The sequence below is a fragment of the Vanellus vanellus genome, assembly GCF_965231255.1.
Source record: "Vanellus vanellus genome assembly, chromosome: 1".
Taxonomy (NCBI): domain Eukaryota; kingdom Metazoa; phylum Chordata; class Aves; order Charadriiformes; family Charadriidae; genus Vanellus; species Vanellus vanellus.
The window spans coordinates 7,585,489-7,601,551 of NC_138905.1; the positions used below are offsets into that span (position 1 = coordinate 7,585,489).

The 16,063-nt window shown below is 43.4% G+C and overlaps 1 protein-coding gene across 1 annotated transcript in view; it reads left to right on the forward strand.

The window, feature by feature from the left end:
* The window catches only part of CAMK1D (calcium/calmodulin dependent protein kinase ID), a gene marked incomplete at its 3' end in the record, with an annotated part of 226,104 nt that overhangs the window by 183,256 nt on the left and 26,785 nt on the right, over nt 1-16,063 (forward strand). The window contains exons 4-6 of the mRNA XM_082488605.1: nt 686-824; nt 4,979-5,105; nt 13,818-13,893. Coding sequence (XP_082344731.1) covers nt 686-824; nt 4,979-5,105; nt 13,818-13,893 — 342 coding nt within the window. The remainder of the gene's footprint in view (nt 1-685; nt 825-4,978; nt 5,106-13,817; nt 13,894-16,063) is intronic.

Sequence of the window (16,063 nt, forward strand, 5' to 3'; positions counted from 1 at the left end):
TTAGTTCTGTTACTTCTTTTCTTTGCCCCTTGCTACTCTTCTGGTGTCTGAGGCTGCCTGTCCTTCGACTATGAAGAAACCAAAACCAAATGCGTGTTGGGACAGTGGGAGAACCCCCAGAGCTCCACATGGATGTTTGCTTGGACTGCCTGTGGCTAGTGGGTGGCCTTTAGCGAGGTTGAAGCCACATTACAAAGCATGTCATAGAATCGTAGAATCATAGAATCATAGGGTTGGAAGGGACCTCTGGAGATCATCTAGTCCAACCCCCCTGCCAGAGCAGGGACACCTTAGAGCAGGTTGCACAGGAACGCGTCCAGGCGGGTTTTGAATGTCTCCAGAGTGGGAGACTCCACCACCTCCCTGGGCAGCCTGTTCCAGTGCTCTGCCACCCTCAAGGTAAAGAAGTTCCTCCTCATTTAGGTGGAACTTCCTATACTCAAGTTTGTGCCTGTTACCTCTTGTCCTGTCACTGGGCACCACTGAAAAGAGCCTGGCCCCATCCTCCTGGCACCCACCCTTTAAGTATTCATAAGCATTGATCAGGTCCCCCCTCAACCGTCTTTTTTCCAGACTAAAGAGACCCAATTCCCTCAGTCTTTCTTCATAAGAGAAGTGTTCCAGTCCCCTAATCATCTTGGTAGCCCTACGTCCTCATGCCTCTGCATCCCATTGTGTTTTTCAGAGTGTCTGGGGGAGAACTTTTCGACCGCATAGTCGAGAAAGGGTTCTACACCGAGAAGGATGCCAGCACCCTGATCCGGCAGGTCCTGGATGCTGTCTACTACCTGCACCGAATGGGCATCGTGCACAGGGACCTCAAGGTACGACTATAGCGTGACTCTGTCCTCCAGGCCGTGTTAACGAAGGTTGCATAACTGTGTGAGTCTAACACATGTAAGTTCAGCCTCTCCTGGGACTTGCTGGTTCAGTAAGGTTTTACCATAAGAAGGGTGCTCTGAAGGCTCCATATCCTCCCATCGTAATTGCTCTTAATGAGGACTTTGCAATCAATGCTGTTACAACGACAGTTTTGCACATAACATGTGGGAGAAAAGTCATTCATTAAGACCCAAAAGGTTACATTAAGGCAGAAAACTCATCTCAGCTGGGATGTAAGTGTGCTGTAAAGTATCTTGCAGATTTGCTGCGCTATATTTTTTTGCTTTTACTTAATAATAATTAGTGACAATAAATAGTGTTGGAAAGTTGAAGGATCTCCTATCATGCTATTCAGACCAGTGTTTTTGGAGACACTTTTCACAGCAAAGATTCTTCTAAGGAACATTGTGTGCCAGTGTGATTTTTAGATAATTTTCCTTTCAGCTCTACTGTGTTATCACATAAAAAACTCTCAGCTTTTCTGTCAAAAAAGACCCCAAAACATTATTTCTGTATTGTTTCCTCCCTATATCTTAAACTGTTATTAAGATAATCAGAAAGGCTTGGATTTCATAACACACAGCTAAACCTCACCATTGTTAGTATCTTAAATAATAAATTAGCAGAAGGCATGTTGATGCCATGGCCTTGAATTGTCCCCATGTAAAGATAATAGAATTTGATGAAACAGATCGAATTATGTAAAGGCTTAATGAACATTAGTAAAGTCAAGAGCCACAAAGAACTCTTTTTTTTATTTACATTACTTTTTTATTTACTTCTTCCTTTTTTTCTTAAATGTATTTTTAAATTAATTGTATTTTTAATACGATCTAATATTAAACTCCATTTTTGTGATTCTTGCCAAGTCCTCTTAACAAAAGGTATAGTGCCAAGAATGCGACTTCACTGTTTTGCCTTAAGATGGATGAAAAATTGTAGTGATGAGAGATACTGTTTATTTGCTTTTTATCTCATCTCCTTCAAAATTAGTGCTGATGTGAAATGCTGCATGGAGTAAAATAATTTTTCCAAGATGTGATGCAGTGGGGCCAAAAGAGAGCCTCTTACCCCTGTAACCACCAGCACCACAGTTCTCCAAGGTGGAGCAGTGCCCAGGACAGGCAGACGTGGCCTCGTTTTGTGAAAACCTCAACACAGTCATTTCCTTCTGCCACTCTTCAACTCCAGATGTGAATCTTTTTGCCGGGCAGGGGCTGTTCCGGCAGGATTGCAAGCTTTTCCGCACCTTACTGCTACAAGGGACCTGCCTCAGTCCTGGACACCTCTGCCAGAAGCGGGCATCCTACAATCTTCACTTCAAAAGATAGAGTAGAATAGTAAAAAGTAGAAATATATTTTTTAAAGTATTGGTTTGGCACATTTTTAAGGCAAAACCTAGAATATGCTGAAGGAAAATATACACTGATGTCTGCAAATAGTATTTCCTCCTCATCGTTGTGCAATCTAGTTCTAACAGTCCCAAATAATGACTTTTTTTGTAAGGAGGCACAGGTTAGTCTTCTGTCTCCCAGGGTCTTCACACGCTGCCCTCCATTCCCATTCATTTCCTGAAGTATGTAAAAATATTCTCATATTTATTAGAGTTCTATTGCACTTCGGTAGGGAAGCATTGTTTAGTATGTTAACATGACCAGATTTCTCTCAAGTTCAATTTGTAGGAAATAACCGGGCTTCTTTCAGCAACCAGAGGTTTTGGAGGGAGGTCTGAGTCAGATACTCCACTGTACGAGCTCTTAATATTCCTGCCGTTATAATTTAAAGGAAGGCTGTAACTCTCACTTAAAGCAGATTAATCTTATTTAAAAGTTCATATAATAAAATATGAGATCTGGTAATTGGGAAGTGGATTCATCTGCAAATTACTTTCAGAGTTTATGTAAGGATATGCTGAATTTAGATCAAATCAACCTTCTCTAGTGGTATTTTGGGGCAAAGACTATCTCTTTTTCCCCTTTTTTTTTTTTTGTTTGCAAGTCTTTGTCAGTACCATATCAGTTGTTAAAATGACTCATAAAATATGGTGTATGAAGAACACCTGCTGTGAATTTCTGTTAGCACAAACGTACCAGGATGGCAAAAATATGGATATAATAAGGCTTTTTATGATCTCAAAATATCAAGATAAGTGCAAGTTTCGAATTATGATCCCCCAAATTGAAACTCTGGGAAAGAATCCACTCTATAAAAATACAACCCTCGAAACATATATAACAATTATTTATTGTAATTATGTGTTATTCAAATACCAAAATAGTACTTGCTGTAGTTGGGAAAAGCAGATCTGTGCTCCAAGTCTCTAATCTAAATAATGCAGCAGCAGATAACAAGAGATGGCAGCAGACGAAGTCCATGGAAGTCCAGGATGCACAAAAAGACTGAAAGGCTCAAGCAGCTCCACTTCGTAGAGTTCTTTTAAATAGGTTTTAAATGAGTTTATGTTTTAAATGGGTGGGTTTCTTGGCCTTACTAAATAAGAGTAAGTGAGGAGCCTGAGGTGACTTTGTAGAAATCGTTGAGAAATAATTGTCTTTCCCTTAGTACCAGCTCTACCAACCCCGCAGCACACCAGAACTGCACTAGTAAAAATCAGGAGCGACTCTAACCGAGGGTAGATCATGGCATAAAACTGACTCATGGTGTCACTGAAAACAGTGTCAGTCGAAGCACTAGACTTAGAAAGTATCACAAAAGAAAAACATAAATGGTACAACTTCTTAATTATTTTTATGAACAGAATCATTTCCCTCAGCTGGCTCACAGATGTGGAGGATGCAGCTTGTAGATTCTGTCATAGCCATCATGTCCCATTCATAAAGCCATCGCTACCTGGCTTCATGCTGGAGCTGGGGAGCCAGAAAGTGCTTTAACCTCCACTTGAAGCTGAATGGGGACCTCGGAGTAGGGTGGAGGCAACGTCACCCCTCTGTGCTTCTTCGTCCCCCCTTTTTCCCAGAGCAGGAGGTTACGGTGATGGAGGAGGGAAGACAGATACCGGTGCTGCTGCGCTGCAATTGCTCCTTCTTACAAATCCAACCTCGGATGTGTCCCAAGGAGTTTGATGATGTCGTGTTTGACCCCAGCTGCTTCTCGCCATTTCCTGGAGCACGTAGCGCGCTGATAGACAAAATGTGTTGCGTTAGACAAAATGTGTTGCGTGCGGGTGGGCGTTTGTACCAGCTTCTGGGCAAAAGTCTGCACCAGGGTTATGTTGAAACATTGGGTATCTCTCACTTTTATAGATGGAGACCCCAAGGCGCCCAGTTACCACCAGGCTGTCAGAGTGCCAGCAGATGCTGGACCTTTTTACGAGCCCAGATATTAAGTAGGGGGAGAAGTGTGCTCTCACAGCACATAGTGAGAGCTTTGCTGTGTAGCAGTCACACATTCAAAATATGTGGATGGAGGACTATGCTGTAGCAGATGGAGTTTGGTTGGGCTCTCCAACCCGCCTGATGTTGGTTTAAAGTCACGGGGTTTTGTGGAGTGACTCTTGTTTTCTCTCAGCATAAACAAGTCACTGTGCTTAGTGCTGTAGCATTTTTTCCTAAGCAGCTCTAGCTAAAACGCCCTTGCTGCAACTCTGTTAACTGTAAAGGCATTTCCTCTCTCATAACAGTTTATTTCCAGTGGAGAAGATACTAAAATTCTCCAATACCTACTGTTTTCCTTTTTCTTTTTTTAAGTGCTGTATACAAATTTTTCGTTGCGCGACCTGGATTTACTATATTTACCTGGCTTCAAATGAATCCTTCTGCTTTGTCACTGTGAAGTGATATGTCAGACACATCTCACAAGTAAGGGATGAGCCTTAGTTCTTATTTGGGGTGCCAAAGGAGAGGTTCTTTATCCCAGGAAAGTTACTCAAAGCTCAAGGTGTCAGCTTCTTCATTAGTTGCCAGACAGGAGTCTGGAGAGGATCTCCATATAGGTTTTAAGAGCAACGCTTTAGGATTTAGGGGAACCAAATTATATTAGCATATGATGTAACTAAGGATTGTATTACATACAAAGCATCAGCCAACAGACCTTGTTACTGGACTTGCGTATTCAAAATCCTTATTCTCCTTTCTAGCCCGAGAACCTGCTTTACTACAGCCAGGACGAAGAGTCAAAAATCATGATCAGTGACTTCGGATTGTCAAAGATGGAGGGTAAAGGAGATGTGATGTCCACAGCCTGCGGGACTCCGGGCTATGTTGGTAAGAGGTTTGATTATACTGCCTGTCCACTCTTCCCAGCTGCAATACAGACATATAGGGGAAAGGGAATAATACTTATTTTCCAATGCTACTAAATAGAGCACATGATATTTACGGATGTTTGTTAGAACCAGAGATTTCAGAAGTTACTGGTGCTCTGTCTTGTGTGCTCTTCTACTTTGGGTCCAGATCCTGCAATCCAGCTCAGGGACTGTGGGTTTCACTTTCATCATTTTAATCCTTCTCAAAGACACTGCCTGGAGCTAAATTAGGAGCACGTGAAGAATATCCTCAAGTGCGTTGACTCTGCAAGCACCTATAAAACCAAGAAGCTTTACCTAATGTAACGTGTTGTTTTAATCATAAAAGGTAACGTTTGCCAGATTGCCCTGATAGAGGACAAGAAAATGAAAGAGCTACATTTATTCAGACATGTTCCGTCATCCTCTGTTACAACCATGTTAAGTTACTGACTCGTAGATGTCAGTATAAGAAGCTCTTTAGATCCCCGAGCCTTCCTAGACAGTGTCAAATTGTTTCCGATCATTTATTCTTTAGTATTTTGTCCATTTGGTAGTGATTGTACCAGGCTACTGATTAGCATCGTGTTTACCAACATCCTTTTAAAAAAGTTAAAGTAACTGAATATGACAATTAAATGGCAAGTGATGACAGGGTCTGTTTGAGCAAACACTGTTTAAAAGGCTCGCTCACTTCATGCATGAGACACCCAGCAAGCCCACGCCTCCTACGATACCAAGCTAGTCAGCTGAGACAGCAGAATTAGTCTCTGGGGTATCCATGAAATCCATGAAACTGAAATGACAGTGGCTTCCCCAGGGAGAGATTTGTCTCACGTCTTTCCGGTAGGAAAGACCTGATTTCCCGCAGGCAGACAGAGGCTCCTTTTGCTTTGCTGCTGCCACCTCACCCGTGTTTTCATAGCTCTGATGATACCGTGGTACGAGAACCCAAACAGATGATGTGGTTATGACACAGTGATCCAGATTGGTCCCAGGAATACCTTTTTCCAGGATTTATCTTCATGCTGCAGTCACACTGTATCCTGATAGCACCAGGAAAAGAACAGATTTCTTTGGTTTCCCCATCGTGAAGCCATCAGCCCATCGTTTGTTTTTTTTTTATTTTAAGACATATGAGTAAGGATGCGCTCTGTACAGCCCAAATAGCTGTCTCGTGTAATCACACCAGACTGGAAACCTTCTTCCAAAGCACTAGCAGGAATTGAGCTGAGACAGCAATTTTCATAATTTTTGCTGTCAGCTCTTCTGTCCTTAATTAACATGTTTTATTTTGTTCTGAAATGGGCACTGACTAGAATAACTCTCAGGGAAGCTCAGATGATGTTTGCTGAAGCGCTGATGAAAATGAGGGATTGCGACTATGCTGGGGCACTTTGTGATCTCATATGGCCTCTCAGCCTGCCATTTACATAAGAAAACTTGCTATTTTGAAGAGGAAGCTCTCGGAGCATGTGACATGAATCGTAGTGCTCTGAAAGATGTTTGAGAGCTCTCATTCCTCATGGTCTGGGCACTGATAGCTACACAAGTGCCTCCAGGCCCGTTGTTACCTTGCTGAGCGCAGGATTTACTCATCATGGTTCAAGAGGTCACGGCCGCTTATTTCTGAAGTGCTGACAGGAGTTTTCCCCCTCTCTGACAAAGAAAACCTCTTTAAATATTTGTTCTATTTCTTTTTCTTTTTCTTTGTTTTTTTTTGTTTTTTTTTTTTTTTCATGGGAGACGGCTCCTCTTAGTGCTGCATTTTCTTTTTTCAGCATAATTTGTTGCCCAGACAACATTTTCCAAGCACGGAAAATTTTTGTTACCAGTCACTGTGGTGATGCCCACAGATGGGCCTCCGTGATGACATGGCTTCTGCATATGTAGTCTGCCATTTGTCCACATCCAAAAGATTTCATGCCTTCCAGCATCACTCCAATTTGCAGCACCTGCCTCCGATGCCCTCAAATAAATGTAAGAGTCCTTCCTCCTAATGGCACCACGTGAATACATGTCCTCGTCTGGATTGGGGCAGACACAGGCCACAGTGCTAGCCCATGAAGTATCCTCTCTGCCAACCCTTTTTGGTTTTTTTTCAAGCCATTTTACCCAGTGTTTAAGTAACACTCAGGAATCCGTTGCTTACAGTGTAATTCACTGCACTTTTCTTTAAAAGATTTGTAGAACATCCCATTTTCAAAGATTTTATGAGCAATTAAATTATTTTTGTCAGTTTAAGCACCTTCCTTTTAAATTCCTAGAAAAAAGTTAGGCATGCATCACATACCAAAGGCACCCAGGGGGCAGTTAAGAAGTTAGTAAAATCTGCTACTATTTATACTTCCTTATCTCCGGAAATGGACCCAGTCGGATCCCACTGTGCAAGGTGCTGGACAAACTTCTGACCTGGCAGCAGACCTGATCTTAACCCAGGTATTTGCAAGTGTGCGAGCCCCCTGTCATTTCTATCTAATTTCACTGATTAGGATATACTTTCAACTCTGTGTGTTTCAGTTTTTAACTCAGCTTTTCTTAGTTTCAGCTCCAAGAAAGGTGGTACCCAAGACACTAAATTCCTGTTCATGCGTTCATCGAATAAGGGAGGGTGTAACTATTATTAAACTTTTAATAAATATCACTTTTCTTTCTGAACATCAAAGTATTACTTATCAAATTAGAGTATATCTAAAGTGTGCATAACCCGTAGTGCATTAACACATTAAGTTTCTGTCTTACAGATTAAATTACTGGCTGTGGTTCAGAAATCTCATTCTTTCAGGAGTTTTGTCAGAGATTTTGATCCTAGGGTGAAAAGATGACAATTAGGATAATTTAATGCAATTAGACTTAGTTGAGGCACTTTTGTTAAGATGCAAATCTAAATGTTTATTTACTGAAGAGGGGATCTGATAATACATCCTCTTCTACTGAAAAGGTCTTCCGTTTTCTTATCTGCTTAGGACTCTTATCTCTCTAGTTGCAACTAGATGCCCAACTTTTAGATAGCACCTCAATTGGGTAAGATAAGGCAGCTTGTGTAGCTCATTTCATTGAGAATTAAGGTGTATGGACTCACTTGCATGGATCCCACCCCATCTTCTAGACTGGAGAAGAAGTGGTGTTTTCCAAACCCTGTGATTATGGGCAAGATCTGTGTGTCATTAGTGATCTGTCATGGGCTGCTCGGGTTGAGACTGTTTATAAGAACTTGATTTTGATGAAGAAGGTGTTCAAAACTGCCTGAAAATGAGTCAACCTCGAGGTATGTCAAGTTGGGCACTCACCAGGAGGTGACTCCAGTCACTCAGCAAATTCTTCTAGAGAGATTTTGGCTGTTTGGGAGCTAGGACTCACTGACTTACTTTCCATGAGAGCTGGTCTCGCAAAAGCTTTGGTTGCTTCTGCAGGTGGGACTTAGACTCACAAGATGCTTATGATCATTGAAAAGTTTGGAAAAAATGTTAGAAAGCCTGTCTCCAGCAATCTGATCTCCTTTTGCAGAAATGCTGAATCATGAACTGTGTCTGTGGCTGGCTAATATCTTAATCCTACTGAGATTTAAAATTCTTGCTCTGAGTCCCAACCCAACTTCAAGTAAAATTTTCTTGTATTTCCCTGTCATAGGGATTGGGCTGGACTCTGGATGTGTGGTTGGTCCCTGTACACCCCACCTCAGTCACTGTTTTTATTCTCTGTATTGCTTTTATGAAAGGTCATTTCACACCTTTCAGCTCTATCAGAAACCCAGTAGCAATTTCAGATCATATCAAAGCCGTGTGTTTCTCTTAGCCCTGCGCAAAACCAAAGCATTTGAGCAAGCAATAGATTTCCATGCTGAATTTTGACTTGTTCGGTATCCTTTGAGTCAGAAGTTTAAAAATATTCAATAAGCCTTTAGAATATCCTTAATAGCAAAAAGCAACCCCAGGAGTTGTTTAGGCAGTACTATGAGTAATAAAGTAAAAATAAAGCATGGGAACTGCTCTCACCAGGGTTTACTCAGGCACAAGCTCATGACAGTGCGATCGCTCAGCTCCACCGCCGTATCTTGAAGTGGGTTTGCTGGCTTGTGGGTGTAGCTGCATTATGTTCCATGACCACACTTTAAATTTGACCCAGCAACATGAAATAGGGACAACAGGAGCACAAGAAGGCAGCGGAGCTGCACCAAAACCCTGCAGTCCTTCGGAAACAGCACCAAACTGCAAAGTCTTGGCCAACCAGAACAAGATGGACACTGGAGGACTACGTGAGAGGCAAAGAAGTTGTTTTCATCCCCGAAGTCAGTGGAAGAGGGACTCTGGTCTTGTGGTGAAGCTGTTTCATGTGCCTCTTAGCCTGTTTGCGCTATGAGGAAGATGCTTTGTATGGCAGCAGGGAAGCTCATGCTGCTCTTGCACTGTCTTTGGCCTCAGGAGAGGGGCTGGGTTGGCCCTTTGGGCATCCAACCATTTTCTCAATGGTGCAGGTTTGTTCCTCTCTGTCCATCTTCTTGAGGTGGTACCTTTGAGTCCTAAGCAACAGGACTGGCACCATCTCCCTTTGGTGTCCTTTACAAACTCTGCCGGTTACTCACTTTCCCTCTCAGGTTTCATGGCCATCTTGTACCTGCGCAGTACAGGTTTCCCCTTCTTTACTTGTAGGACCTGCCTACATGATGGAAACTGGCACGAAAATAGTTACCAGCTGAACTACTAGTCCTGGCTTGCACCAGACAAATTTGCCTGGCCAGTTAAGCTATGTCCCTGCCCAGCATAAGCAGGTCCCTGGTTATTTTAGATCTTTTTATTCCTCCCACATTTACGGCGGCCTGCTGGTTTGACACTCCTATGGGGATCTTCAAAACCACCACCCTCTGTTCAAATGCCTTGTTCCCTCTGGCATGCAGCTTGTGTGAAGCCATATAAACCACAGAAAATAGCATTAGGCTGAGTTCTTGTGAGACAGCAAAATCTGCTGGGAGTAGCACCATCATGGGAGTGAGGGAGAATCGCTTTTAAGAATGAGGCTGGTATGAAGAACAGGCACCCTCATGACTTGTACAGTTTGTTCAACAGGCTTAAAGTATCAGAGCAATCCCCATCACTTGAGCTCTTTGCAAGAACATGGATTGCTGGTTTTGGCATCCAGCAGCTGCATTTTTAGGGAGCTTATTAGCATAGCTGTGCTCACTGGGGGTAGTGGCATAGGGCTCTGAAAGGTTTCCAAATGTTCCTGGTTTGCACCTTTTCTTAAAACCTCCATTTGAAACAAGCCTTTTAATTTTTTTTCTCTTATTAAAAACAAAACATAACTAAACAAATAAAACCCTAACTGTAAAACAGCAGACCATCTGCCCTGGAAGTGGAGTGCCCTGGGAAGCACACCTTCCCATACCTGTGGGTGGGATGAGGCCTGGGGACCACTACCCCATGTTTTACCTGTCATGTGCTGCTGGTAGCAGTGCTGATTTGGCCTGAAACACAGTTCCTGGATGTGGAGGAATGGTCCAGGTTTGCTTCATTGACTTCCCCATCTCTGGCTGACTGTTGTGTAGCATTTGAGCCCACAGTGATTCCCTGGGGAGGTGCGATACTGGAAGCCCATCTGGCATTTCCCCGGTGCCACAAATGGGAGCTTTGACTTTCCTCTTCTCCTTACTGCTGTTTTGTCTCCTCAGTCGTCTGCGTTGATCCTTTAATGCTGTCAGCTCTTGGATTTTTCTCATTGCATCTCCTGTTTTTGCCTTTTGGCACTGATCTACCGTCATTTCTAAGAGCTCCCCTGACTTGTTTTTCAGCTCATTAAACAGTTCCGTCTTTTCCATATGTCAGAGACAGATGATGCTTAGCTATGTTCTCTTATTCCTGTTGCATGTCTGCTCTTTGGAACAAAAATCAAAAGCAGTCATTTGGCCTTAAAATAATTATATAAACCTCCTGCCTTTCTTCATTAAAGTTTACCAAAGAGGAAGGTAATAGCCTCACATTTGCTCTGGGCTTGATCCTGTGGTGTTGTTACCAGCTTCACATCCACCATCGTCAGCAGCAACTGTCTGTTATCAGTGTTCTTCACTCCTTTAAAACAGAGAGAAGTGCCCCAGCACAGCTTTGATGTTTTAAAAGGGAGAATATATAGTTCACATCCCCTCGTCTCAGATTTGTGTTCTGTTATGGTAATGTGGCATATCTGTATAATGTCAGGAGCTCACTCGGATCCATGGTGCTCAGGAGCCATTTGCATAATATTTTCTTGGGGGGATATAAGATGTATAATATTTACCAGTCTTGAAAATGATGCAAACAGGAGCCGACAGTCAAAGGTAGAAGAGATATGCCAAGAAAATATTGGGAATTTGGAAGGACTGGAGAGTTGGAAGACATCTAATCACCTAAGGACGGGAAAATTAACTCTCTTCTTCCACATATTCTGTCACAAAATTCAGTCGCAAGGGCTGCAATGATAAAAGGAAATGGAGTCACACAAACCCTATTTGATGCACATTTTGAGAAAAGATTCTTTTTAGAGGAAAACTTGGAGGCAAATTTTGATGAATCGGGAAGGAAAGAGTCAGATTAAGGGACACAAGAGTTGTCTGGGAAGATTGTCTTGAGCAATTTTGAGGAACAGCTGTTTTATACAAGCGAAGTGTAAGTTTGCCAGACTGTCCCAGCTTGCCGGGTTATCTGGGAGGCAGTGGCAGGCCAAACAGGATGGCTCTCCAGCGCTTCATTCTTTTATCCCAAGTTTGTCTTCAAATTCACCCCCACCAGACTGGCCAGCGCCAAGCTGACACAGAGACCCTGCCCCACCATTGGGAAAGGAGTTACCTTTTGGGTGCCAACTGTAGATGCTTTTTATATTTCCACGGCTCTGTCCCCTGTTGCAGCAAGAACATTTTAACCTTCACCTTGATAGACTACAGCAGCGTGCCCGTGTCCTGGAAGGAGTCAGGGGCTTCTCAGGAATTGGGGTGCAGGTTTCTGACAAGCACCTCGGGCCAGGTTAGGAGCCGTTCATGCTAGGTACAGTGGAAAGAAACCTCCTTTGGCACAAAGTGGATAGTTGTTGGAGCATTCACACATTACAACAGTGTTTTAAGATTAACAACATATGAACGGAACCATCATTTGAATTTCTTATACACGCAGTGGTCCCAGTTCGCTGAATGACTTGAAGATTGGGGTAGTATTTACCCTGTGCTGCAGATTGGGGCGTATCCTAATATTCAAAAGTCCTCCTAATCTGGCTGCCAGCTATATTTTTACCCCCATTCCCCTGGATTTTCTTTCTTTTTACAATGTGTCCTCAATGTGACTTGACCCTTTCCATCATTCTACTGCTCGTGGAAATGTAACGTGGATGCCCTCATCTGCCTCGTGCACTGCCTTCCCTTCAATCCCTTCTACAAGCTCTCATGCCCAAGCACCAGAAAGTCTTTTCTGTTTCTCATTACTGCTTCCTGTTCCCTTTCTTGCTGGCAGTTTTGACCTTAGTTTTGTTGACTTGTCTAGCTTAACAAGATAACTCTTTGAAGAGTCCTTACCAGTGCACCAAAGCATATGTAGCAACCAAATGTGAGGCTCAAGTTTTAATACATTTATGGGCTTCACAATTTTTTCGCTATTCTTCAAGTAACTAAGTGCTTTGATGTTGGTAAGATTCCTAGCAGAGGAAGATGTAAGCCCAAAGAAATATTTTTGCTGGAACTTGCCCCTTCGTGATTTTTTTTCAGCATTTGAACTCCAAAGTACCGTACTTTTTAAAACCCAGTGTGGCAAGTCTGCTTTAGGAATGCCACAAGCAGTGATTTCTTGCATTACTGTGGACATTTTACTTTGAAAAAAAAGCAAAAGCTTCTTTACATGAAAAAGATTAGAGTCACAGGGTTTTAAAATTTAGGTTTAAGCGTTTGCACTGAAAGGTCCTAACAGGGAAAACGTGATACTGCAGGGTCCCAAACAAAAAATGCACCTTTTTAACTCTCACTGGTGTCAGGCAGGAAAGCAGACCCACAAAGAGTTTGAATAAGTGCCCAGGCTCTCACTTCTAGCAAAATTCAGACTATGGTGGCTGAAAGCTCGAGAGGCAGAAGGCTCAGTTCCTTTGTGCGTATCTCCTATTCCTGCTACATTTCGTTTTTCCCTCTGAGGTGTCTGTGTTTCCAGAGGCAGAAGGACAAATGACTCCCTCTGACACCCAGCAGGATTCAGAAGGCAGCTGTTGGGAGGTATGGTGGCAGCTCTCCTCCCTCTCCTGCAGACGTAACTTATCACCTCCCTGACACCCTGCACTTTCCAAATTGCCTCTTGAAATCCCCCATTTGGCAGCATGACGCAGGGGAGCTGCGAGGCTGTCGGGGTGAATGTGCATCTCAGCACCACTGCAAAGCTTGTCCTCATTTTCCTCCAAATCTAAAATTCTTCTGACAGGGAGGTGATGGCTCTCTGCTTTTCATGCATATTTCAGTCCTTGGTTTCGTTTTCTGTCCCTGGAGTCAGAAAATAGGGAATTTGCCCCACTTTAGGAGTCACCCTTCTTTGTGAGAATATGAGCTTCAAAAACATCAGGATATTTCCAAACGCGAGGTCTGTATGTGGAGGACAACACAAGATCTCAGGAAGCTTCAAGTTTCAGGGTCCTACCTCTTGGTCACATTTAAATGTTTGGTCTTATAACGTGCACTTGTTTGGCTTTTTATTTTCAGCTCCTGAAGTGCTGGCTCAGAAACCCTACAGCAAAGCCGTGGACTGCTGGTCCATTGGGGTCATCGCATACATCCTGTGAGTATCTGTTGGGTTTTCAATCACAGTAGGCTTTGGGACCTGCAGCATGCTCTCCCACCATATAGTTACTCACTTAGGCTGGGCCAAAAAAGTTAATCTCTGACACTTGTTACCCGGGGTAACATGAACCCTGGACGCCTCCCAGATACATAAAGGCTGAAATTAGGGCAGAACTGGTAGGAAATGAGCCAGGACCCTTCAAAAGCAAAAATCCTTGCTCCTGTCTAAACTACAGTGTATGCCATGGTGTGGGCTTGTCCAGGTTGTGATGTTAGTGAACCTATTCCCTCCTCTGCTCAGGTTAGCTTTGACAAGAAACAGATTTGGCCATGTCCACAGAGCACAGCATCATGCCCCCAGGCGTATCCTGAAGTGCCACCTCTCTCCAGGCGTCACTGTAATGGCTTTTCATTCCCTGCATAGGGCACAACGGGAGATAAGGGGGGAAGAGCTTTCCATGTACTGCAGTGAGTTATTCTCATTAAAACATAATACAAAGTATTGAAAATTTACTGAAAATAAGGGATCATATTTTTTAACACATCCAACGATCAGGTCATGTAGGAGAGGGGGAGCTGGTTTCTGCCCTGTCAGTTCTGTCACTCTTCCATCAAGCCATTAAGCCTCTGCATTCATGGCTTAGATTTGCTCCTCTAATGGGGCTAATTGCTGCTCAGAGGAGTGGGGATCGGTTGCGTGAGAAAACCACGGGATCAGGACTTCTGTGCATTCTCCAAAGCGGTGGATAGGTCTCAGAACTCATATGTTTATGGAGATTTAGTACCTGTCCTCATTCAGTACCTGCCACCCTTCTTCACAAAGGCTTACTAGGATAATTTATGTTGGAGGGGACCTCAGGAAGCCCTGTGCTTGAGGTCATACAAGGTTGCCTAGGGCTTTATCCAGTCAGGTCCTGAAATGCTCTGAAGACAGAGACTGCACAAGGTCTGTGGGCAACCTGTTCCACTGCTTGACTGTCCTCATCGGGAAAAGGTTTTTCCTTATATCCGGGCTTGTCTCCATGAAAGGGGTAGCTAGTACTCTGGGTGTGGGTGCGCCTTCAGTGCTTGAGCCATAGAAGTAGGTAAACCAACTCCTGTTTCGGGGACAACGCTTGGAAGGAGTGGAGAGGTGTCCTGGCCACTGTGGTCACAGGGGTACCCTGGTTCCAGGGGTCATTAGTGCTGTCAAGAGCAGGGCACCCATAACATTTCTGGGCACCATGTTCTGAATCCAGCTCTGTGTGCATGAGCATATGAAAACACTGCTAACATTTGGGTTGAGAGGAAAACGCAGAACTTGTTGTCTGTGAACCTGTAGAAAGACTCCCTCTGGCTTAGGGACCTGCCTTGATGGGGTGATCTGTGCTCGGGGCTCGAGGCCATGAGTCCATGTATGTCATTCAGATAACAATTGCATTGGTTGCTTCTGCACAGTGCGGCAGACTTTGAAGCAGGAGCTATTCATGCGGGTCTTTGAGAGGAGGTCGGGTTGTCACCATGGGCTGACTCAGGGTGACCACGCGGAGCACAGCAAGCCTGTTCCTTTTGTGCAAGAGAGCACAGAGCTGCTGTGTAGCTGTTGACTGCTGCAGAAACAAGTGTCTTTTCATGCCAGCATTACCAGTGCTTTCCCTTTTTTTGTTTTTCCCTTTACACAACTGTCACAGTTATACAAGGCTGAAGGAAAAAGCAGCTCTAATGAGGCACAGCATTAAAGCATTCCTACTTTGTTCCCTTTCTCCTTATGCAAACATTTTATGGCTTGTCAACATGAATAGCTTTTTGATGGTGTAATAGAACTATTTTTGCCAGGACACACCTCATTGCTGTATTATCCACTTTGTGCAATGCTCATTATTTACATTTTCATTTAGTCTTGAGCATAAGTTATATGCTACCCAAAACCCAAATTTATATGAAGATAGTATAGGAAGGCTTTATTTGTTTGCATGTATGTTTATTTATTTGAAAGCAAAGTCCTGCCTAAAAACATCAGTGTCGTGGTTTAGGCCAAATCCACCACTGGGGACCTGGGGGACCCCAGATGGGATCGACAGATGCTCCCCTCTACCCCTCCTCAAAGTGAGAGGCAGAGGAGGGAAAAAGAGACTTATGAGTTTAGAAGGAACTAAACTACTTCAATGGAATATTAATTATAAAATAAA